At 41.9% G+C, this 22,478-nt stretch overlaps 3 protein-coding genes across 15 annotated transcripts in view; 1 reads left to right on the forward strand and 2 right to left on the reverse strand.

Moving 5' to 3' along the window:
- Window positions 1–14,992, forward strand: part of fryl (FRY like transcription coactivator) — an 81,658-nt gene extending 66,666 nt beyond the window's left edge. For 9 of the 12 annotated variants that reach the window (XM_023339379.1, XM_023339381.1, XM_023339375.1 and 6 more), the window contains 10 exons: window positions 328–528; window positions 4,937–5,343; window positions 7,095–7,302; window positions 7,389–7,538; window positions 7,652–7,750; window positions 9,246–9,314; window positions 10,394–10,411; window positions 11,087–11,197; window positions 12,664–12,857; window positions 13,808–14,992. In XM_023339379.1, the coding sequence (XP_023195147.1) occupies window positions 328–528; window positions 4,937–5,343; window positions 7,095–7,302; window positions 7,389–7,538; window positions 7,652–7,750; window positions 9,246–9,314; window positions 10,394–10,411; window positions 11,087–11,197; window positions 12,664–12,857; window positions 13,808–14,048 (1,698 nt within the window). In that variant the 3' untranslated portion in view covers window positions 14,049–14,992. The remainder of the gene's footprint in view (window positions 1–327; window positions 529–4,936; window positions 5,344–7,094; window positions 7,303–7,388; window positions 7,539–7,651; window positions 7,751–9,245; window positions 9,315–10,393; window positions 10,412–11,086; window positions 11,198–12,663; window positions 12,858–13,807) is intronic. The other 3 variants (XM_023339373.1, XM_023339374.1, XM_023339382.1) reach the window with 1 other exon arrangement.
- zar1 (zygote arrest 1) lies at window positions 14,324–17,100 on the reverse strand. The gene is made up of 4 exons (XM_005814853.2): window positions 16,324–17,100; window positions 15,885–15,977; window positions 15,734–15,808; window positions 14,324–15,663 (listed from the first exon to the last, which is right to left on the reverse strand). The coding sequence occupies exons 1-4, from the start codon at window positions 17,020–17,022 to the stop codon at window positions 15,520–15,522; spliced, it is 1,011 nt and encodes a 336-aa protein (XP_005814910.1). The 5' UTR covers window positions 17,023–17,100; the 3' UTR covers window positions 14,324–15,519.
- Window positions 17,101–17,281: 181 nt separating this feature from the next.
- On the reverse strand, window positions 17,282–22,004 carry slc10a4 (solute carrier family 10 member 4). Of its 2 annotated transcripts, XM_023339387.1 has the most exons (4): window positions 20,737–20,806; window positions 20,522–20,633; window positions 20,107–20,317; window positions 17,282–18,578 (listed from the first exon to the last, which is right to left on the reverse strand). In XM_023339387.1, exons 2-4 carry the CDS (start codon window positions 20,605–20,607, stop codon window positions 18,054–18,056), a joined length of 822 nt encoding a protein of 273 aa, XP_023195155.1. In that variant the 5' UTR covers window positions 20,608–20,633; window positions 20,737–20,806; the 3' UTR covers window positions 17,282–18,053. The 2 variants fall into 2 exon arrangements, with proteins under 2 accessions (XP_023195155.1, XP_005814911.1); XM_005814854.2 differs by having other exon boundaries at window positions 20,522–22,004.
- Window positions 22,005–22,478: the final 474 nt, after the last annotated feature.

The raw sequence follows: 22,478 nt of genomic DNA on the forward strand, positions 1-22,478 counted from the left end.
GCTCTTTTTAAAAGTATACAAAGGTATTTAGCCTGGAAGCTAGAAATGCACTAATCCAATAAACAACAACATTTTAAGTCAATTAATGCTGCTTTTATGTATCGGCTCGGTATCGATACTAAACCTGAGATATCTGTATCGGTATCAGAAGTGAAAAAAGCAGATTGGTCCACCCCTATTAGAAACCAGACCAAAAATACTTGGTAAGAGTTTGTGTTTTTTCAGATTTAGATAACATAGTTATCAGCTACGGTTTAACTATATTCTTGTGTGTTTATATCCGTAATAATCTGCGCTGACACCCGTCGTCTCGTCTCTGTTTTCCAGCTGAACAGCGACTCGGCGACAGACGACACCGCGTCCAACCACGTGGACTCGTTGCAGCAGTCTCAGGAATCGTCCAGCAGCGCCATGACCGAAGAGGCCACCGTCCTGCCCTCCCTGCCCTCCCTCCCTTCCCTCCCCCGACTGGATAGCCCCAGTTTGGAGATGGCCCACTCAGACAGCACCAGCAGCCAGCTGCCTGAGGTGCGATCAATCGGGAGAAGCAATAAACTGTGGTGCTCGGGTGCTTTTTAGCTTGCCTTTCTTTTACTTCTCCGCTTCTGTCTGCCTTTTGCTCTACTTCTTGTCTTGTTGGTTATTTAGCGGAAAAAAGAGAAAACATTTTAGGGATGTGTGTTTTTTCTTTTTGATGGGGTCGGTTCTGTGACTTGCTATCGTGTTCAGACGTTTTTAGCTGCTTAATTCCCCTCTCTGGCCCCTTCTCTTGGTTGCTTTGCTCTGGGTGTGGGTGCTGGAGGCTGGTTCTTTAGCTCTTGTGCTTTCACTATGTGATTTTTGGGAAGAGATGAAAGCAAGCACTCACCTCAGGCCAGCTGTTACTGCTCAACCCCAATAACCGTTCCGACTAAATCCTCCGTTTAAAAACTTGTGAAAACGACACGAGGTCCGTTCTCTTCATCAGAAGCATGTGTGAGTATACGTCCTTTTTAAGTGGTTTGTTGAATTTTAAAAGTCCACTAAGTTGAAAATCAGTCAGAGGTGCTCTAGTCAATTAAACCTCTTCCATTTGCTACTTTTTTAACATGTCTTATGCTACTAACTGCTACTGACTTTAATCACTAACTATGCTCAGATGTTATGATGATCTGGTTGTCATTTGTTTGGGGAATATTTTACTTTGAGTGCAATTACACTGAATTATTTTGAGCTTATTCTTGTCATGGATAATGGTTTACTTGTATGTGTGCAAGTGATTCTTGGTTTACATGCGTTTATTAAGCCACTTTATTGGGGCTCTTTCTTATCTCATACACTGCCACCTACTGGTCAACCAGTGTAAGTTGACAAAGAAATTCTCAGATTTACACAAAAATTTCAAGCATTTGGCCAGTTCTCTGCTTTTCGATGGCATATTAAGGCCGTTGTAGTTGGAAAAAAAAGGAGGAGTAGATTTCTGACAAAAAATGTCACAATTTTTTTTAGAAAAAGCAAAACTGACTTTACATACTGTTAATCTCAATTACTGAAAAAAGCCAATTTAGCACAGTATTTTGTGCTAATTATGGTGGTGTGATAAAACTGCACTAATTTCAAATTCTCCAGTTCTTTTGGCAATTCCTCAATCTCTGCTTTTAGAGCCCCACAAACATGAATCCTACGCTAAAAATAAAACATAACTGTCATCAATTAGGCAATCTACATACAGCATTCACATTTAGTTGTACAATTTTACAGTTAAATGGAAAACGATAAAAGCATTCAATCATATTTTCTAATATATTAATATCTATTGATGGAGGGTAAACCATAGACATGTTGCCAGTCCATCACAGGCAAAGACTAATACATCTGTAAAAAAAATAAAAAGTACGGTATGTTAGGAGAAAATTATAACTTATCTGTCTATGTGAACATCACTTTTTATGTTTTGAATTGATATTTTCATATATATATATATATAGGTACCATAACATTCTTCAAAGTACGTTAGTAAGAAGTAATTTTGGTTTTAAATTGTAATATATTGTTTTTGTTGCCAAAATAATGAAGCCAATCTAAATTAATATGGCAAGAAGCCGCTGATGATATCTATTCCAGCTCCCAGGAAAGGAAAAATGAAATATAGTAAGTGAATATCTGACGGTAATGATGCTAAATCAGGGTGGAATAAATCATGTGAAAGTTTAGGATTGCTGTAATTAAGGTTGCGAATCATTACATTCAGTCACTTGTTCACTTCTTGTTTAGTGCCATGAACAGTACCTCTTTCTCTTTGTGGGAATGGCTTTTAAAATACAGGGGGCAGTAGTGAGTCTGAAGGATCAAGATGAAGAACTGAGTCAACAATTCAAGCTATTTAATAAATTATATGAAATTGGAAAATATAGGGCTGCTTTAGTTGAACAGATGCTTTTACTTTTGTTTTAAGACTGCATGGAGACTACAATCTTCTCTTTACCTTCTAAAACTTTAAAGCTGCATTAAACAAAAACTGTTACCAATTATATTACAGGCATAGAGACCCTGAATGTATAGTACCTAAATAATTTAGGAAACATTTACTGCTGTCTGGAAAGCTCTTTGCAGTGATACTTTGGATGACGATAATATGCCGATTATTCTGTGTCGCCCTAATGTTGACCACCACATTGGTCATGTGAAAAACTCCTTGGAAAATGCAAGTTTTTGACAAAGTATTAAATAATATGCACCTAGTTATAATGTTCATGTCTTAAGATGATGGACAGCACAGATAACATCCAGTGAGGTGTTATTTAGCGCATGAAAGACTAAAGTCGAGCGTGTCTCCGTTTATGCTCGAATGCTTCAGCAAGTGTTTCTACCCTTCAGTGACTGTGCTCTACAAGCTTAACTCCTTTGTGCCAACGATCTCAATATCATCCCAAGGTCCTCCCGCCTCCCCGTCTTGTTTCACCCCGAGCTCTTAGTATAATGAGCCCCCGATAAAACCATCAATACTCTTACTCGTTCCTTCCTGCACGACCATGAACGCCGCTAAAAGCTTTCCATAATATAGATGCCTTCCCTGTGACGTACTGGGCGGCCTGCCATATGCCGTTTTCTTAATGCATCAGACTTTTAAGTGAAGCTGGAAGAGTGCAGCCAGAAGAGTGGAAGCTCTCTTAGTCAGAACTCATCCTCCTTCATGTTAAGCAACGTAGATCTTTACTCCAGTCATGCTGCGCACAATTGACTCCAGTTACAAATATAATGAATTTAGATTCGATTCGTGATTTCATAAAAGGATTTGGACTTGATTTGGACTTTCGCACCAATGACTTATGACTTCACTCAGACTTGAACCCTTGATGTGGAAAAAATCTGATGTCTTAAACCAAACAGGAAGTGTGCTGAAAATGAAAACCTTGGAAATGTGCTCGGCACACAATCCTGTCCGCTGAACCATTATTTCCTCCTTTTGATGCACTAACAAGCAGGTTGCATATACTGTGCAACCGAGAGTTTTCTAAACTCTAACTTTAATTTGGGAAAGAAGAAGGAAAAAAAAAGCTGAGTCTACCTAAGGAATGAGTTGGCTACTGTGCAGCAGAAATGCACCGTAATGTTGTATTACAGTAGGATTTTTTCTTTTCTTTTTTTTTTTTACCCCTCCAGGGGTTTTTTTGTGGGCTCTAGTGTCCCTTATATGATAGTAGGCTGACAGGAAAGGGGGAAGGAGAGGGGGGAAGACATGCGGCAAATATCGTCGGGTCCGGGAGTCGAACCCGCGACAGCCATGTCATAGACTCAAGGCCTCCAAATACGGGTCGCGCTAACCACTACGCCACCACGGCACGCCCCATTACAGTAGGATTTAAATTTCACACAGAAGTAAATTTCTCAGATTAATTGCGATTCTGGAGAAAGTGACATAAATGTTGGCTGCAGCTGTAACAAACCTTATTTATGGGATCCCAGAGCTGCCATAAATATGTGACCATTCTATTGGGTGATAGACTCAGTGCAAACTGTTTTAAGGCAGAAGGTAACCTTGATATTTTTAATAGAAAATGAAACATTGATCATTATTGGGTCTCTCAGCAGGATATTAATTCTAGCAATTTGGCCAAAACAACATATCTAAGTCGCCAAACTTAACCTGTTTAGTTTTCTTACACAAAAACTGGGATGAGCTAAAGATAGAGGGAGTGTGCAAACAGGAATGGTCCAAGACCCCTCTGTTTCTCTCAACCAATGTTGTTGCACAAGAAGTTGTTTTTTTCTGTTAGCAAAATTAATTGGACAGAGTTACCAGAGAGTGTACCAATCAGAGTAGCCCCAGTCATTTAGTTTAAAAAAAAGCAATGTTTCTTAACTTGGAAATTTTATTTTGTCAAATTTTACACATCTTCACCAGGTATAATAACAATGGTAAATGTTGGGATATGTGCTGCTGTTTATTGATCCATCCACGGGAATCGCATACAAATACAAAGCAAGAAGCTGAGATTTAAGTTTCTGCTTGTAGAAATTTACTAGATGTGCTTGGAGTCAATCTTTTCTCCAACACCAAGTCTGGAATCTTCCCATGATGGCCAATATTTTCACGTCACAGTGGCTTGTGGCAGCATGTTACCTAGCTAAGGCAGTTCCATTGTTTTACTAATAGAAAATCAACCTGAAACCTAAAGTTTTAGCATTCAATTTTAGTTGGAATATCATATAAACTATGTTTAATAGCATCCAGTCATAATTTTGCTCTTAGAGAATAACAAAAAAAAAATACTTGAGATAGTGGAGGTTGTATGCTAACCTTCTAAATGGTTATTTTTAAAATACCTACTGGTATTTTAAAACTGGTTGTAGTTTTACTACACGACACAAAGCGACCAGTACTTCATGTTGACACAGTAAGTAAACTTGCTTGGTAAGCTGTAACTGAGTGCCTCCATGTTGCTTTGCGCTGCAGGACGCTGTTAGCATGACTGCGGCAGATGAGCTGAGCAGCAGCGTGAGCGAGGATACGGGCTTTTGCAGCGTCCCCCCTCTGCCGTCCGATGCACCCGAGCTGTGCGACCTCCCTGACCCGCAGGACCCCCAGTACTCCCAGGACGCCCAGGAGACCCAGGACCCTCACGAGGACCTGGACCCGGCCCCCCCTCCTCCGCCGGCCATCGACACGCCGCCGGGGTCGTTCTGTGAGGAGGATTGCCAGACCGTGCTGCCTCTGTCCATCTCCTCCACGCCGGATCCCAAGCCGGATCCAGACCCGGACAGCACCTGTGGCTCTTTGTGGGAAGAGGACGTGACGAAGGCCCTAAAGGAGCTGGATGAGCGCTGTGAGGAAGAGGAGGCAGACTTCTCTGGCATGTCTAGGTAAATAATGTTTTGAATAAGGAGGTCAGAGTTTTTGGATTGATCCTTTGCTCTCATTCTCTCTAATTTCCTCTCTGATTATTATGAATAAAGGCTGATAGTGACACAAAAAACTGTGAAAATTTTATGTAAAATTTGCTTTACTCATTCTTTTATAAGTCATTTATACTAGAAGGAAATATTTTAGGGAACAGTTCCTGTAGAACCTGATTAATATTTTTAAAATTAAGGAAACAATATTAATAAAGTCAAGTTTTAAACCCTCTGTACAGTTTTATATGAGAAAATTATTACATTTAATTATTTTTCACTTTTTTTCCGCACATAACAATAATGAAAAAAGCTCATTTTAAATATTCAACTTTAAAAATTAGGCCTTTGTGTTAAAAACGTTAGGACGCTGCTGATGTAAAGCCTTATTTTAGCTGGTTTTAAACTGGCATATACATACTGGTACCGCGGTGTACTTCCAAATACTTCAACAGCTGTGAGCATTTCTGCCATCAAGAAACTTGATGTTGGTTTTAGATTGTAGTTTATTGTTTGTTACCAAAGCAGGGAGGCTAGTGAAGCTGATCTCCAAATTTTTGTTGCAGCTTGAATGAACCGTGGTCATATCTCAACATGTCGTAGAAAACATAGTTTCCTTTAATGTAGCTTGAGTCGTCCTTTTTCAGGAACTACATGCACACTGAAGAGTGTTGGCGCATCCTCTGATTGGCTGGAGATTGGATTTTTCAGTTTGTGGGATCAGCGGAAGCATTGTGCTGATGAAAATAATATAATTATTTATAATGAAAATAATAATAATAATAACAAGCACTTGTAGAGTATAATCTGTTAACAAAAAACAAGTTGCATAGCTTCTGCAGGTAAAAGACAAAACACATTCCTGTGGAAAAAATCTTTTTGGCAGTATTTCAGCCTGACGCACGCTGGCTCCCGTCCATTCTCCTTATGAAGGTGGGCCAATTTTAGCTGAAGGACATTTTTAAAGAGATAGAAACTACGCTGAAGCAATAACAGTCAGGTTGAACAAATAGTTGCTAACTTTGCCTCTTACTAACATATTGTATAAGTGCAGCTCTTTTACTTAGCTTAGGTTAAATTAGACTTCCGCAGTTAAATGTGCGATGTTGATTTATGAGTTGGAGGGAGGAAGATAAAACCATCTCCAGCAACATTCCACTAGTGCGCAACCAGGAGCTCGGGCTGTGTGCAGAAGTGTGTGTGTGTAGTGTGTAGGTGCTTAGCTTGTATAGAGCACTCTGCAGTCCTGTGTGGGATGAGAGTGCTGTGCGCTTGTGCCGTTAGCAGTTGCAGCACAGTCAGGCTGCAGACGAGGGGGAGAGGATCGAGGAGGGGGGCAGAGATGAGAAGCGTTAGTTGGGGGTGAGGATGAGGGCAGAGACCGTGTCCGTCGCAGCGCTCGGCAGTGCAGGCTTCAGATATCTATATTCCGTCTGCTTCTTCAGGCTCTTTGGTCCGTCAGGCCTGTGAGTACTTTTGTGTGATGCTAAAATGCTAATCTTGAGTGTTGTTATGCAAGTCCCACTGCGTAGCGTGGGCATGCTTCTCTGAGAAAAACAGCAGCGAGGTTGTTTACTTGCTGTGAAAACGTGTGTGTGTGTGTGTGTGTGTGCGTGCGTGCGTGTGGGGGGGGGGGGTGCGCGCATGTTTACATTTGCCCTTCAGTGAAGGATTGTGGAGCATGTCAGAGCCGAGCTCATTGGCTCCTCTGTGTGTTTCAGTCAAGATGAAGGTGACGCAGACGGCTTCCCAGAGATCCAGGCCTCTCCGCCCCCTTCGCCCTTCCTCTCAGCCATCCTGGCGGCGTTCCAGCCCGTCGCCTACGACAACGAGGAGGACGCTTGGCGTTGCCATGTCAACCAGATGTTGTCGGACACAGACGGCTCCTCTGCTGTTTACACATTCCATGTGTTCTCTCGACTTTTTGAGGTAGATCCATCAACGTTTGTCTTGTTTTTTATCTGCGTCTTTCAGAAGGAAATTAATAGTTTTTCCTTCTGATTCTTGGTGAACAGAATATCCAGAGGAAGTTTGGTTCTATCACACACTCATCTGTCCGCTTTTTGGGGGAGAGGCTCCAGCGAATGGGCAATCAGTTCCTCAGCTCGCTCGAGGTCATGACGTCTCACTCGCAGTGCCCCACTGTGCTCCTGGATGCAGAGACTGTGAGTCTGATCCTGTTGGCTGCCTGCATTTCTTTAAGAAAAATAAAAATCATTGCTTGTTGTGCCTAAAATAGATGCATCTAATCTGTTGTGTTTGTGTGATGCTGTTTTAGCTGGTCTCTTGTGGACTTTTGGAGACTCTGAAGTTCAGTGTGCTGGAGCTGCAGGAGCATCTGGACACATACAACGCCAAGAGAGAAGCTGCAGAGCTCGTAAGTTCCTGTGTTGTTCGCTGCTTTTATAATTCACCAGCAGGGCCGGATGTACAGGAATGTGGGCCCCTGGGCTGGAGCCAGTTTTGGTTCCCTATCCACTAAACAAAAATCCTTTTACTAGTGCAAATTACAGTACAGCAATAGGTAGTCCTATACAATAGATGCATGATCTGTTTAATATGTCTCCTAGCTAATAACTCCATGTTGTTCCCAAAAAAATCAACTATAGTTTCATAATTTTCAAATACTTATTTAGATTAATATTCCCAAAATATTACAACTCATCAAATTTGCACCTATGAGTTTTATATAAAGTACAGTGTTTCCTCTATGTGTAATTGATTGTGATGCACCACCACGGGAAAATAAAAGCCGTCACACCATCAGAGTGAAGTTTTGTTTCTTAAAAATATATATTAAAGCAATGTAAAACATGTGAGATTTAAATATAAAGAAATGTGAAAACTTACATTATTTTGAAAAACCAACAACTGGCGACTCCTGCCTGTCTGGCTGTGAATCCGGCTACTGAACGCTGCGCCGCTCTCAGGAGTGAAGTAAAACTAGACCACTGTCCAAAGTAGGAGAGATAAGGCAAAAGAAAAAGACCTAAGCAAGGATAAGTTGAATTCATTTCTAGTTCAAGCCTGCAAACGCAACCCTAATGTTAATGATTGTTGCATTTGGATAGCAGCAGTTAGTTAATATAGTTAATAAACTATGTAAATGGACTAATAAGTCCAAAACACCGGCAGTGCTTCCCCCTTCTCTTTGAAGACTGCCTCACATCTGCATTTTCAGCTGCTGTATCCCGCTGTGTGTGAGCAAGCAACACAGAGAGAGAGAGAGAGAAATAAACTGCATCATAATCTCAGCTCAAGAGAGACGAGATTCAAAAACATATTAAAATTCTTCTATATCTCTGCGATCACACCGTGGGCAGCAAGGAGAACACAAAGACGTATAGCTGATGCAGGAAAAAGATAAGTCCAGCCTCTCATATGGGGACAAATCAGTGGTGGGTTCGAGTACGTTCTGCTGCCGCTACCGTCTGCATCATCCTGCTCTGAGGGATAAAAATAACTCCGAGCTCGCCTAAATCAGTTAGAGGAGGCCAGACAGGAAAAAGCTGTGAGGGGTGGGAGAAGCGAAGCAAGGGGGAGTGGATAAAAGAGAAATGAGATTGCCGAGGCTTCTGGGATGCAGAGCGCTAATCGAATAAGACAGCAATGTTCCCTGTAGGGCCAGATACCATCCAATGCTCAGGAACAGACTATCTTTAATTCGCTAAGTACAACGTTCTTATTAAATCTTTAGCTTTATCCGCCCCATGCAGTACACAAACACTCTTGCAAATGCATATATCTAGGTGGAGCACAAAACACTTGCAATGCTCCTTTTTCTACTAGGCGTTCCCTCTCCTTGTTTTAACCTCGTTTTATTTTCTTCTTCGTGTGTTTCCTCTCACGTCTGTGTCCTCTCAACCTCGCAGTGGCTGGAAAACTGCAGGAAAACATTTGGGGACAAAGACAGCAGCCAGCAACCAAACACTCACGCACAGGTAGGAACCGACGCTCACCTGTCTACTAGTTTGTTTGGCTCCGTAGGTTTCGGATGACTCCGAACGGACAGAGCCTTGCTAAAAGGTTTCACACCTCCTGAACGGCTGAACATTTTCTTCTGTTATGTCCCGGCTGGGGGGTGGGGGGAGCATCCTGTCATCCACACAGTATGACACTGCCACCACTATGTTTCACTATAAGGACGGCATGTCCAGGATGATGTGCAGTCTTAGTTTTCACACCACTCAAAGCATTTTAATCCTTTTTTTATGCGATACTGGAAATACAATAAAAGATACAAATAAAATTATTTTAAATAAGACTAGAAAAGCATTCCTTTAGTAAATCTAAAACCTATTCCACTTTTATGTTTTTTCTATCTTAACTGCAAAATGTACATATTTTTGGTACAGTTACTGCTCTGAATATGTTGTGGACTTTTTTTTTTTAGCAAATTGCCTTTTTTAAATCTGTGCACCCCAGATAATGATAAATCGATTACTAAATTAGTTTACAATTGTTTCAGTAATCAATTAATCCGATTAATTGTTTCAGCTCTAATGTTGAGTTACAAACAACCCAGTCTGTGGACTAGCTTGTTTACAATCTTTGTGTGTCTTGATTACTTGGCCGGTTGTCGATTAATCGTTTCAGCCTTAAACAAAATGCTCTGAGGTTTGGTGTTGCGTTGAGGCGAAATCTGGTGTGAATATCTTCGCAAGGCACTGGTCCCTTCAAAGTTGTGTATTCTTCCATTTCATCCACACTTATTTACAGTTTCACTGCTCCTTCCTCTCTGTTCAGCCACTTCTGCAACAAATCTTTTTCTCTCACTCTCTACACACGCTGTTTTTTTTGCCTTTTATCTATCAAGTTTCTGTTAAAAGTCAGCTCACATGTTTCCGGCCTTCTCTGCGCCGCGTGCAGGGAAGATGACGAAGTGCCGCTCCTTGGCCTTCAGGTCGCCATGTCTCAGCTGTCATGTTTAAAGCTCACTAATTCTTGGTCTTTCTCTCCTTGTTGTTGTTTGTGTGTGTGTGTGTATACGTGTGTGTGACCTCTTCACCTTCTTGCTTAGCAAATGGAAAATCTAGCAGTAAGTGGTTCTCTTATTATAGACTTCAATAATGACGCCACCCGGACAAAACACTGACCATCTCATCGCTCTGCTCCCACACACCTCTGTATCTCAATCTTTGTTTCTGCTTTGATTTTTGTCATGTAACCCAATTCAACCCCATGTCGGCCCAATCAAAACATTCTGCTCTTCTGTTTTAGTTGTAATATTGACAGTCAGATCGGTCCTGCTGTTTATTTTTGTGCTTTGCGTAGATACCGTTTGCACATGTTCAGTGTTTATGTAGGTGATTTCTTGTCTAAAAGAAAGCTTAAGCTATCATTTTGTTTCATTTCATTTTGCATGTACTTTTTCCCCCCCCATTTCTGTTTCTGTTCAAATCCTGCTATATATTTTTTCCCATCTGTGTTTCTCAGGTTGAGATTGTAGTTGGATCATTCATCTTGTCTCATAATCAGGACCACGCCATGTGGTGACAAAACCGATTTCATCAGTGACCATAATCGTAGCTTCCTCACTTCTTCCTCCGTGGCCCAAACTGAATGAAACTTTCGCACTGCCCCATGTTAACCGGTTTCATTTTCTCCCGCATATCTAACCCAGGTTGACAATTAATTTGATAATGTGACAACCAGAGTTACGCCGGCGCAGACTGTGCTGAAACGTGCTCCTTTTTCGGGTCTGTCTCCGCAGGAGCTGGAGTTGTGTCGGCGGCTCTACAAGTTGCACTTTCAGCTGCTTCTGCTGTTCCAGGCCTACTGTAAGCTCATCAGCAGAGTGGACACCATGAAGCGAGAGGCAGAGGTGAGAGAGGGGGGGGGGGGGGGGTAATGGGTGACGGCTGAACTCTGTCACTATGGCAACAAGCCTCAATCGAGATGAAACAACTTACCAGCCAGCTGCAAGATAAAGTTATAACCGTTGATAATGTGGGCAATTTTTTAAATGTTTTTTTTTTTTTTTTTTTTTTTTACCTACTGGGGCATTCAACAGCAGACATAAAATCTGAATTTCCAGCTTCAGAATGAGATGATCTGAAGAGCTTCAGACAGAAGTTAGGTAAAATGAATATTAGTCAAAGCAAGCTTTCCTTTGGGTTCAGCGGAAGGTTTAACTACTTGTAAGAACATGCGGTTAGTTTAAAAGGGAGAAACATAGGAACACCAGACGTTTAACTTTGCACTTATTTAAAGTGAGTTGACAAGATGCAACTCACTTTAAAGTTAATGGAAATAAAAATAAGAAGATTGGACTAGACCAGCTTTGTTGCTTCCAAACACTCAAACATTTGCTTTTTAAAGTTTTACGTTTTATAACCTCTTTTGGCAGTTTAGTTTTTTTTGTGTTTATACAACTTTGAGTTGATTAAAGGTAAAACGAGAGAAAGTCAGGGTTTCCCCCAGTGTTTTATAAGACTGGCGGGCCACCAGGCTAAGCTTATTTATTTAAGTTTTTTTTAAATGTTTCCATTTTTTAAGACTTTATTGTTGGTAGTCAGGTATTAAACTTCCAATCTTTTAATAACACGGGATTATCAAGTGATATTTTCAAATTTCCTGTCCCATTTGAACATTTTTTAACTCAAAAAGACACCAGAGTTAGCAAGTTTTCTGGGGAAAACCTTGGAAAGTCATCAATTTATAAACGGGGATGTCTACAGGACATTAACCAGAATAATTTTTTTGTTTGTTTTTACATGTTAAACTATTAAAAATTAATTTGCATAGTTCAGCTTATCCATGTGTCAGAAAGTATGATCTTTCCCACAAGTTTTATCAACTGCAACAAGTCAGTTCAAAGTGCTTTACATCATAAAAACATTTTAAAAAATCAACAGTTGAAACATTACATTACAATTTCCCCAATTATTTCTAATTTAGCTTATTCTGTTAGAGAAACTAAAACAAAATGCAGATTTGTTTGATAGATGCTTAGGATTGATCTTTCTCCATAGCAACACTTGACACCATGTAGCCATGAACTGTTTATCTGCAGTGCATTTTGATCTCAGGCCGTGTAAATAATCGTCACCACATCTGCACCGCAGTTGATCCCTACCTCGCCTAAATTACAATCAAATCCTAATCAGATTTTGCTACTTGGCGTAATTAGATCACTGCCAGCACAGATCGATGAGAGCCACCTAATCCAGTTAATATGTACTTCAGGTTTATTTAGCCGACCTCCTAGCTTTATGTCGTACATGTTATTTAACGCTGTGATGCAATAAGTGAGGGTTTTGTTGTTGTTTTTTTCTGTCCGTTTCCAAGGTAACCAACATGTCCGAGGAGCTCACTATCCTGGAGAGCTGCCTGATCGAGGCAGAAACAGGAAATGATAACCAGGAGGATGTGTGCATGTCGGACAATGCCCAGACCAACACCGAGACGGCAATCCAGTCACTGATAGAAACGCTGAGAGCCAGAGACTTCAGCTCCGCTCTGACGCAGGTCAAAATCTTCAGGTGAGATAAACACAGCAGCACCAGCCAAACGCTTCTCTCTGCTAATATAAGTTCATCAGTTAAGGCAAAAATATTTAGCGTGTTTTTTTTAACCCCCATTTCTCTGGTGTATTTCTCTGGTGCTACATTTTGTCACGTTACAACCACAAACACCAATGCAAGTTGTTGGGATTTTATGTGATCAATAAAATCAAAGTGGTGCAAAGGATTTTTAATATTTCTTCTTATGAATTAAAATTTGAAAAGTGTAGCATCCTTTTGTAGCCACATCGGACTTAACACTTTTGCTAAAATTATAGCTGTACATTTTTGTCTCCATCATCAGAAACTAGAAGTTTTAAAGAATAGTGAATAAAAATCAAGCTCTGACCGATTGAATTACAGATTCTGAATGTTTTAATATGCCATCTTTTTAGAATTGTGTATATTTATTAAGATAAAAAAAATACTTTGCATTCTTTTACTATCCTGTTTAAAATTGTACACAACTTTTCTGGGTCTGTCATGCAAATTCCCAATAAACTACATAAAAGTTTGGGGTTTTAACTTGACAAAATGTGAAGCAAAGGATTCCCTGCAGACATGCAAACATAAATTATCTTTGACAGTCGAAACCTAACAGTAATATAGTAATATGTATCAGGTCACTTTGGCTTTATTTTCCTGATGTTTTGGTAGTTGATCTTTTTTTTTTTCACAATATTTGACATTGTCTCTTAGGCTCAGTCTTAGTTTTGGAATTAGCTAAATGTTTATCACTGACTCATGTTATTGCCGTCCATTGAGTGAAATAGCAGTCAACTTTCTTTATTTTGGCCCAGGTTAAATCATTTAGTCCTTGGCTGAATGTGTTTTTCGTTTAATCTAAGTCTTTTCAGTACAAAACGACGTGCTCAGTCAACGTCTTTGTAGAAGCTCTTTTCCGTTACTGACGTTTGGTTCATCTTCAGGTCTTTGTGGCCTAACGACATCTTCGGGAACGAGAAGGACAAGGCCGTTCAGACCCTCCTGCACATCTACTTCCGCCACCAAACGCTGGGCCAGACGGGCTGCTTGGCGGTGGTGGGGCCCAGCAGGGACCTGTCTCAGGCCAGCACCCGCCTCATGGAGCTCAACCTGCAGATCCGCGAGGCTCTGAGTCAGGCCCAGGCATGCCAGCTTCACACGACCACATTCAGCACCGGACTTTGAACCGAACCAAACTGGACCGAAATCAGCCCCCTATAGAGATTTGGGCAGGGGAGGGCGGGGGAGGGCAGGGGACAAGAGAGACTATACATACAAAGGGCTAAAGGATGCATGGGAAGTAACTGTGACTCTTCATGCATTAGCGTTACCTGTATGAATGCTTAAAGCTCATAGCTTTTTCCAGACTAAGCCAACTTGCAAAATTCAGTTGCAATAAGTCAAGCGATGGTGTGTCTGGTGAAGATTGGACGCAGTGGGATATTTTATTTTCATTTTACTTTTTTTTTTTTTTTTGATCTGACCAGGAGGAGCCTGTCGCACTGAGCGCTGGCCTCCTCTGGGAGTCTGTGTGGAAGCGCGTACGACGGTCCGTGTTAAGGACACACCATCAAGACTCATAAGCAAACTCAGAAGAATCTTGTTTATAAAAAAAAAAGGAAAAAAAAAAGTTTTCAAATGCATGCTTGAAAGTGAGAAAGCACTGCAAGAATATTTTTTTGAGAAATGTATTTTTTATTAGAGCTAACATCTTAGGTTGTAAATGTTAGGATATTTAACATGTGATCCTGTGGGGAAACCCCCTGCCTTCAGGGAGTGTATAGAGAAATATATGTTTGATTGCTCCGAGAGATGAGTTCCCTTCAGCAGGTCTTCACGCAAAACTCACTCTTTAACCAAATAAGTAGATGCCTTTAGACTCTCGACTGTGTGATATATATTGGGAGATGCTCATACACAAATGCATTTAATTGCACACAAAAGTGCAGACTTGCTACAGCTTATAATGAAAGCGTAACTTATTGTACTCTGTATATATTTTAGGAAGTGTATAGCGTAAAACCAGTATTTTTCCCCCTCCTTGTAATTTTGTGTAATGCACTGCTCATCCCAAATGGGATGTATGTATAAAGCTAACATAAGAAAAGCTCACAGGTTTGAGTCACTAAGCTGTTGTTCTGAACATGAAATCTTCATAGGCTCATCTTGGATGGTGGCAGCATTTTTTTTTTGGCTTCAGTTTCATGCTGCATCAATATACATTCCTTCACAGGTTGTGCTCTGGACTTGCATTTGATCACATGTTCAGCCTTCCATATTTCTCTTGGGACTAATGCTTGTACAGTTAATCTCAGTCCTCATCTGGTACATTTTGATTTTGAATGCAGACCCACTTTAATTTTCCCTCCACATACCAGCCTTCTCTGGATAACTAAAGACTTCATTCCTACAGGACATCTCTAGTCATCTTCCTGGAGCACATGCCCAAACCTGCTGCTGACCAATGAAAGACCACTTAATGCAAAAATAAAATACTTTTAAAAAAAACACCCAAAATGCAAGGTAGCCATTTATTACGATCCGAGGCATGATGTGCTTACAGAGTCAACAAAACATACATGGGAAAAAAAAAATCTATAAAGTTTTGAAACATCAAAAATGTGTGCTTTGCATTGAGGGTTTTAGTCTAACAGACTCAGATGATGTATTTGAAGCTGAACGTGCTGTCACAGGAGAGCCGCTTGCCTTTGCATCTGCCACACAAGTCCTGTCTATGGGGTCGTTTGGGGTCAACGTGCCGCTGCGTCAGGGCACAGGAGCAGCGGGCTTTGTTGCAAGTCTGGAGAACAAGAGACGCATGAGAAGGAGTTCCAATAAGACTGACATAAAGAAGCAGGGATGCAACTTACATGGCATGTTATGTCTTCTACACGGTATGGGTTGAAGCCCTTCTGGCATTTCCTGCAGAACTGTTTGAAGTAAACCTAGAAAAGAGTAGAGCCATTTACAGTCAACTTTCAGTGCAATACCCAACCAATGATCTCTTGTGAAGTTACTCACCTTGTTTGTGCCCTGAACGCACCATACGTAAGCACTTTCCCATCGCAGATTGCATTCTCTGCAGTGATAATATCCGTACTTCTGTTCCAGGAACTAATTAAGCAGACAGGGAAATTAGACAATTACTCTCGGCATACACAACGGATCTGTACATGAAGGTTAGCCAGTTAAAAGTGAAAAGGTTTGAAGTTGCATTTTTTTGCCAATAGGTTTTTTTAGACAACATCTTTGACTGACTATTCAATTCTTACCAATGTTCAGAGAATGTATTGTTGGCATTTCATTGCCGCTTTATAGCAGTTAAACAGTACAGGTTGTACATTGCGACGAGAAAAAAGTATTTAAAAGTGTAATTGGGGCTGGGAGTTCCTTAAATTGCGCTTTATTTCAGTTTCTCCTGAAATCTTCGGCTAAAGCCACCGCACGCGCCTTGACTCACCTGGAAGCGCACGCGGGCCTTGCCCTGTGATTCTTCTGCGACAGGTGGCGCGAGCTCACCCTTCACCTGCGGCTGTAGTTTAAACTTCTGGCTCGGTTCAGGAGACTTTGCGGTCTTCCCACCCTCACCAGCTCCGCCGTCCTTCTCCGCCGTCCCCTCGGTGCCCTCTCCCGGGCCCTCTCCCGGGTCGCCGTGCGGCTCTACGGTCGCCGTCGCCTCAGAGGACGCATCCTTGATGTTGTTATTGTCGTCCACGAGGAATGACGTGACGCTCCGGTAAGCTATGGGGGAGTACACGGCCAGGGTTCGTGGATAACGAACGCCACCTGTTGCCTTTGGACTGCTGGGCGTGGCGGGCTCCTGCCTCTTCCTGCGCTGGAAGTCCCGCTTCATGGCCTGCAGGGTCCGCGGGCCGATGGCGCACTGCACCGAGGCGTCCTTCTTCGGGTTGACCTGCACCGCCACATCCTTGGTATTGGCCTTCCGGAGCCTCGGGGTGAGTTTGGGGTTGATTTGGGATAAGATGGATTTCAGCTGGGCGCGCTGGTGGTTGTTTATCGCGTCAGAGGTGTCTCCGTAGTGGGAGAAATAACCTTTATATTTCCACCCCGCGACTCTGGGCCGGGTGTACCTGCCCACGTAAGGGTTGTAAGATGAATAGAAGTATCTGTCGACTGGCTCTTCACCATATGTTGCCATTTTTTTCTTTGCTCAACCAGGCCAACCTGCGTGTTGTAAGTATTTAAATAGATTGGACAGCGAGAGCCCGCCATCAGGCCTGATTGGGTTCAGCTGTAGAGTTTCAGCTCAGATATAAAACATGAAACACGTAGACTTCTCATGTAGGTAACGAAAGTCTAGATATGTTGGCTGAGGAGGCTGTTAAAAATAGTAAATATTGATATTTGTCTAAATACAGTTGTCTAAATCTGAAGGCATAAGTATAGTTTGAGAGAAAGTAAGAAGTTACGAAAAATGGGATAGGATAATGAGATAAAAGGGAGACATTTAGATAGGATACAACATTGATGTTATAAAAATTAGAGGAATAAATAGAAGGGATTAGATAAGTATAAATAAAATAAGAACTGGTGGAGAAACATTTTACTGGTTTATGTAATTGGTTTAATATTAGCTGCAGAAAATGTGTGTAAAAGAATATTATTGAGCAAGTAAAGAAGGTCTAATAGGGAACTCAAATTTGAAAATGTGGTTGCTCAGTGGAAAGTAATGCAGGGAAAGGAAAGATATTTTGTTTTCTGAAAATACCGGACTCGTTAAGCGAATTGGAGGGAAGGAAATGATGAGCAGCAAAATCCAAGAGATGACAGTAGTGCAACATTGATGGATGTAAAAAACAAAAGAAAAAGAGAAACAAGTAGACTACATATAGATCTTTAATTGCTCTATACAGTAATGTACAGATACAGTTTGGCACAGGCTTGGTTGCACGTTTTGATATGTTTAAATCATCACTTACACATGGTCATAAATCTTTGTAAATGTTTTTTTTTTTACTCCACAGGGAACAGCAGTGTTATTTCATTTTAAAAGGCAACAGTGATTAATTTGAATGAATTTAGCTCATGACATAAAGCACCCCACATCAATCTTTCACTTTCATCTCCCTGTTTGTGTTTTTTTTTTTTCTTGTAATGAATGACAGCAATCAAAATGTTCTGGTCTCATCTCCTAAGATCAGCAGCAAAGAAATATTGATTCCTAAAATATTAAACAGGAGTGGGATCAGGGGGGCAGGGCTCTAGCATGATTGTATTCGGGTCGCTCACTGTCACAGCACCGTAAGACGGCTCAAAGTCCTCGTCACGGAACCTTTGATACGTTATGTCTGATTCGCCGCCGTCCATCGTGGGGTCCGATTTAAGCAGAACCTCCTTCCTGTACAGCTTGTAGGCCAGGATGAAGATGCCGGCCTCGGCTGCCTGGAAGAGCGCGTACAGCAGAGGGAACATGTACATCCCGCCCATCAGCTGAGGAGGGAAGGCCAGCTTCAGGATGGCGGTGCACAGCTGCACGTTCTGACACCCCGTCTCCAGGGAGACAGACCTGCGGCTGTTGGGGGGCAGGTCGAACAGCACGGCCAGGCCGTAGCCCGCGGCATACCCGCACAGAGGCATCAGGACGGCCACCACATACACGGAGGGAGGGATGGTGGAGAGCAGCTCCGGTCCTAGCATCACGCCTGTCAGGACGAACAGCATCACCAGGGTGACCAGCAGAGACCAAAGGGAAGCCTGAGGACAGAGGGTCGCTGGATCAGAAAGACTGAGGCAACTTTTTATTCAGTAAAAAGTTATTTTTCACATTTTGCTCCATATGGCCATGATATTAAGTCCATTCTATTGGGATTTTATCTGATATAGACCAACATAAAATGGTGCATACCTGGTAGGGCTGGTCAATAAATCAGTAATGATATATATCATGACAGAGATGTGACCAATATGAATACATAATGTGTCTGATGGAATATTGTCACCTTCCTAATAAAAGAAAATGGCCTACGTCATTTTTTTTTGTGCCAAAAGTGATTTTTGCCTGAATCACTTTTTGGCAAGAAAGAGGTGGTGTTTTCTGTCCTTGTTTCTGTCATTTTTTTATGACTTTGACCAATATTTTAGGAAGGTGACCAATCATTTTACTCAACTCTGATCCAGAATTGCACAGCATTCTGGGGAATGTAGGCAGAGGACAGGCTTTAGCTGCTTAGCCACTGCTGCTAGCTAAGCAAGGTTGGTGGAATCAACTAACTTTCTCTGTCTTTGGTTGCCTAGCAACAACCCCTTGAGAAACTTGCGCAGCAGCAGTTTCAGAGTTAGCCACATCTGTCTGCCACATGTTTGGCAGTATTTCAGATATTTAAAACAAAAACAAAAAACTTATCGATAATTATTGATATGGACTGATATGAAATGCTTATATTGTGATATGATTTCCAGCCATATCATCCAGCCCTAATAACTGTGAAGTGGTAGGAAAAGTGTACATTTTCTGCAAAAAATAAAAATCTGAAAAGTGCAGCGTCAATTTTTTTTTTTATTCTCAATACTTTCTAGAAGGCTTTTGGAGTTTCTATATCTACCAGCTTTGTAGAAAGTTTCATTTGAGTTCATTCTTATTTGCAAAATAGCTCCAGAGAGAGGGAGTTTGCATGGACATCATTTGTTTGCCACTGAGTCTCAAATCAATTCAGGTCTGGGCTTTAACTGGAATATTCTAACACATGAAAATGTTTTGATCCAAAGATTCCATTGTGGTTTTTGAGGAAAGGGAACTGCACAAAATACTTTTCAGATTTGAATCTCTAAAAAAAAATTAAATTATGCCTTGATTCACAGCCATACATCACTTTGTGTTGGTCTGTCACATAAATTCCCAACAATATTGAAGTTTTTGGTTGTAGCATTCAGGGTTGAAGGATATTTTCGGTAGGGGATCGTTTGGTGAGGATCTCTGATCTGTTTTGGTTTTATCCTCTAAAAACTCAACGCATCCCAAGCTGGGCTGCATCAGTGCAAAGACGCCTCCTTCATGTGAGACTTATCAGTAGCGACAGGGAGGAGCTCTCCCTGACTCAGTGTCCCTGATGTCACCATCCCCTCACTCCTCCCAACCCAGCCTCTAATGATAAACGCTGAAGATTTACGCAGTGCGTCTTTGCGCAAAGTTGGTCTCCACAAACCTCACAGCAAAGCGCCTCTGCTATTTCCGATGGAAAAGTCAAAGACATTTTAAAACTAGAGTAATTGGACCAGACATTACCTTTAAAACTATGTCGGCCACACGTGTGTGGCGGTATCTCAGCATAACACCCAAACCAATGGGGATGAGGGTGCTGCACAGGGTCAGGATGATGGCCCCGAAGGGCAGCAGGTTGACCACGGGCGTGTTGATCCAGGCCCGACTGTAGATCCAGAGACAGAGGGGCATCAAGACCAGCGCCAGCAGGGTGGAGGATATGGTCATGATGATGCTGGGGAGAGCAGAGGACAGACGCGCAGTTGTTACAGAAAGCGGGGCGCGGTTTGTGGATCACCTTACAGACATGCAAAAATGACTTTAGGTCAGATTCAGGGCATAACGTTATTTGTTCTCTCCTATTCTGTGCGTAAATGTAGGAAAGACGCGTTCCGATGCGCGCTGTGAACTCTTTTGGACATGAGCACACGGGATCTACCTGAGGTTCATCTCTCCGTGGACCAGCAGAGACATGATGTTTGACAAGTTCCCACCAGGACAGCAGCCACACAGGAGGACCGCCATCGCTGCCACATCATCCAGAGAGAAAGCTAAAGCCAGAAGAAAAGCCACCAGGGGCATGATGACAAACTGACACACCAGAGCCAGCAATACCCCGATGGGTCTGCGGATATGTTCCCCGAGCTGGCTCACCTCCACGGTGCAGCCCAGGCCCAGCATGGTGAAGCAGAGGACCAATCCGACGAACACATTGATGCCGTGGCTGAGCGGGGAGTCCCAGAAAGCAGGCACCAGGTGAGGAGGTTCGGTCTGGGGAGCGGTCATAAATCCAACCCCAGCGTCAGTCCTGAGTGCGCCGCCTTCCAGGAAAAAATATCCCTCCGAAACGCGCTGTGAATCCACGGTTTGCTTCAAAGTGTGCAAGATAAAGTCCGTGATGGCAGCTGCCTGCGCGCTGGAGTTCTCCATGGCGCATCAGGAGGATCAAGTATCTCCACGGTCGCGTTGTGCGCCTGCTAGTGTCCGTGACTAAAATGAGTCCCCTAGCGGCGCGCGGTCACCAATAAGAAGCTGATCCAGAGTCCGAGGGGATGTGACGGTATCGATGGTCTTAAAGCGACTCACGGTCAGTCCGGTGCCACCGATGGGTCTTACAGGGCGGGAGTCTCTGAAGCATCAGCTGCAGATTGAAGCACTAACAGCCAGATTCGTGTTCCTGCTTTACGCATCCACAAAAAGGAGAAAAACTGCCGCTCTGCCAGTTTTCCTGTGTTTTTTATATGCGACTGACGCATGGCGCTCTTGAACTTTATGGCGCAAGTAGCTCACAAGATTTGACCTTTGCCTTATTGATGTGTCTGGAGTTAAAGCTCATAAAATTTTTTTTCCCCAAATCAAATCAAGCTATCTTTTTCTATTTGTGTGCCATTTTGTTTCAGCTCTTAATTTAAGTACGGTAAAGTTTTGTGACCATTGTCTTAGCATTTTGCAAGTTTTTAACCATATTCCTCCTTTAGAGGTAATAATTTGCATTCTGTTCAGCTGTAAAAAAAAAAGAAAAAGAAAAGTGTGAGAAAATTGCATGGATTTCATAACAATTTGGTAACAAAGACACACATGGAAGTCCTGCTAGTCAATCTGAATAGCCACTGGTCAATCTGAATAGCCAAATTTCATCATTGAAGTCTTTTAGCAAGATTTTAATCTAAATTTATGTGGAACCTTGTCAGAAATCATTCCAGGATTTATACATGCGAGCTGATCCACTCAGTTCTTGTACTTCCTGTGATAAACTGAACATACTTAGCTTTTTGTTCTTTCAGTGTGCGCTTTAAAAACTTTGTATTTGGGAAATCCTGCTGTGGAAATCCATACCTCACCATCCTGCTGTGTTTTTGTTGCTTCTTTATATTTGGTAGTCGGACAAATAAACACCTTGTGTGTACAACTAATCTTTGTACAACTCAAATATGGAAGAATGTTTTTTTCTGTTTCTGGTTAAAAAAAAATATATATATATACATATATATAAAATTATAATGACTCTCTCCTCTCGTACTGCACCAGAGTAAGAATCTTTTACAGGACAATTGATGCAGTTTATTTTCTTCCCAGAAATCAATCCTTAGATCTCTCCAATCTATTTTGAGCCATTATTAAAGTCCATTAGTTTCTTAACCATCAGTTTAGTACCAAAGTCCTCCAGATCAGACTTACAGGTCAGACATCCTGAGCAATATTAATGAATTACGGTGATCTCTCCTCACAACAAATCACCACATTCAGCATCATCCATGTGAATTGTGTTTTATGTGTCCACATCCCTCAGAAGCAGAGTCTGCAGCAGATCACTGTCTCACTCTTCAAGAGGATATGAATCCTGGCGTCACGCCTTTGAGGTCCAGTATGGGATGGGATGTTTTGGACCACTCCGT

Source organism: Xiphophorus maculatus, chromosome 9 (genome assembly GCF_002775205.1).
Source record: "Xiphophorus maculatus strain JP 163 A chromosome 9, X_maculatus-5.0-male, whole genome shotgun sequence".
Lineage (NCBI taxonomy): Eukaryota > Metazoa > Chordata > Actinopteri > Cyprinodontiformes > Poeciliidae > Xiphophorus > Xiphophorus maculatus.

Coding starts and splice junctions, on each gene's coding strand:
- slc10a4 (XM_005814854.2), bottom strand. CDS start 21,012: ATGGAGAACTCCAGCGCGCAGGCAGCTGCCATCACGGACTTTATCTTG. Junction 20,318..20,521: donor CACGGAGAGATGAACCTCAG/GTAGATCCCGTG, acceptor TGCTCTCCCCAG/CATCATCATGACCATATCCT. Junction 18,579..20,106: donor TGGCCGACATAGTTTTAAAG/GTAATGTCTGGT, acceptor CTCTGTCCTCAG/GCTTCCCTTTGGTCTCTGCT.
- zar1 (XM_005814853.2), bottom strand. CDS start 17,022: ATGGCAACATATGGTGAAGAGCCAGTCGACAGATACTTCTATTCATCT. Junction 15,809..15,884: donor GCGTTCAGGGCACAAACAAG/GTGAGTAACTTC, acceptor ACTCTTTTCTAG/GTTTACTTCAAACAGTTCTG. Junction 15,664..15,733: donor TAGAAGACATAACATGCCAT/GTAAGTTGCATC, acceptor CTTGTTCTCCAG/ACTTGCAACAAAGCCCGCTG.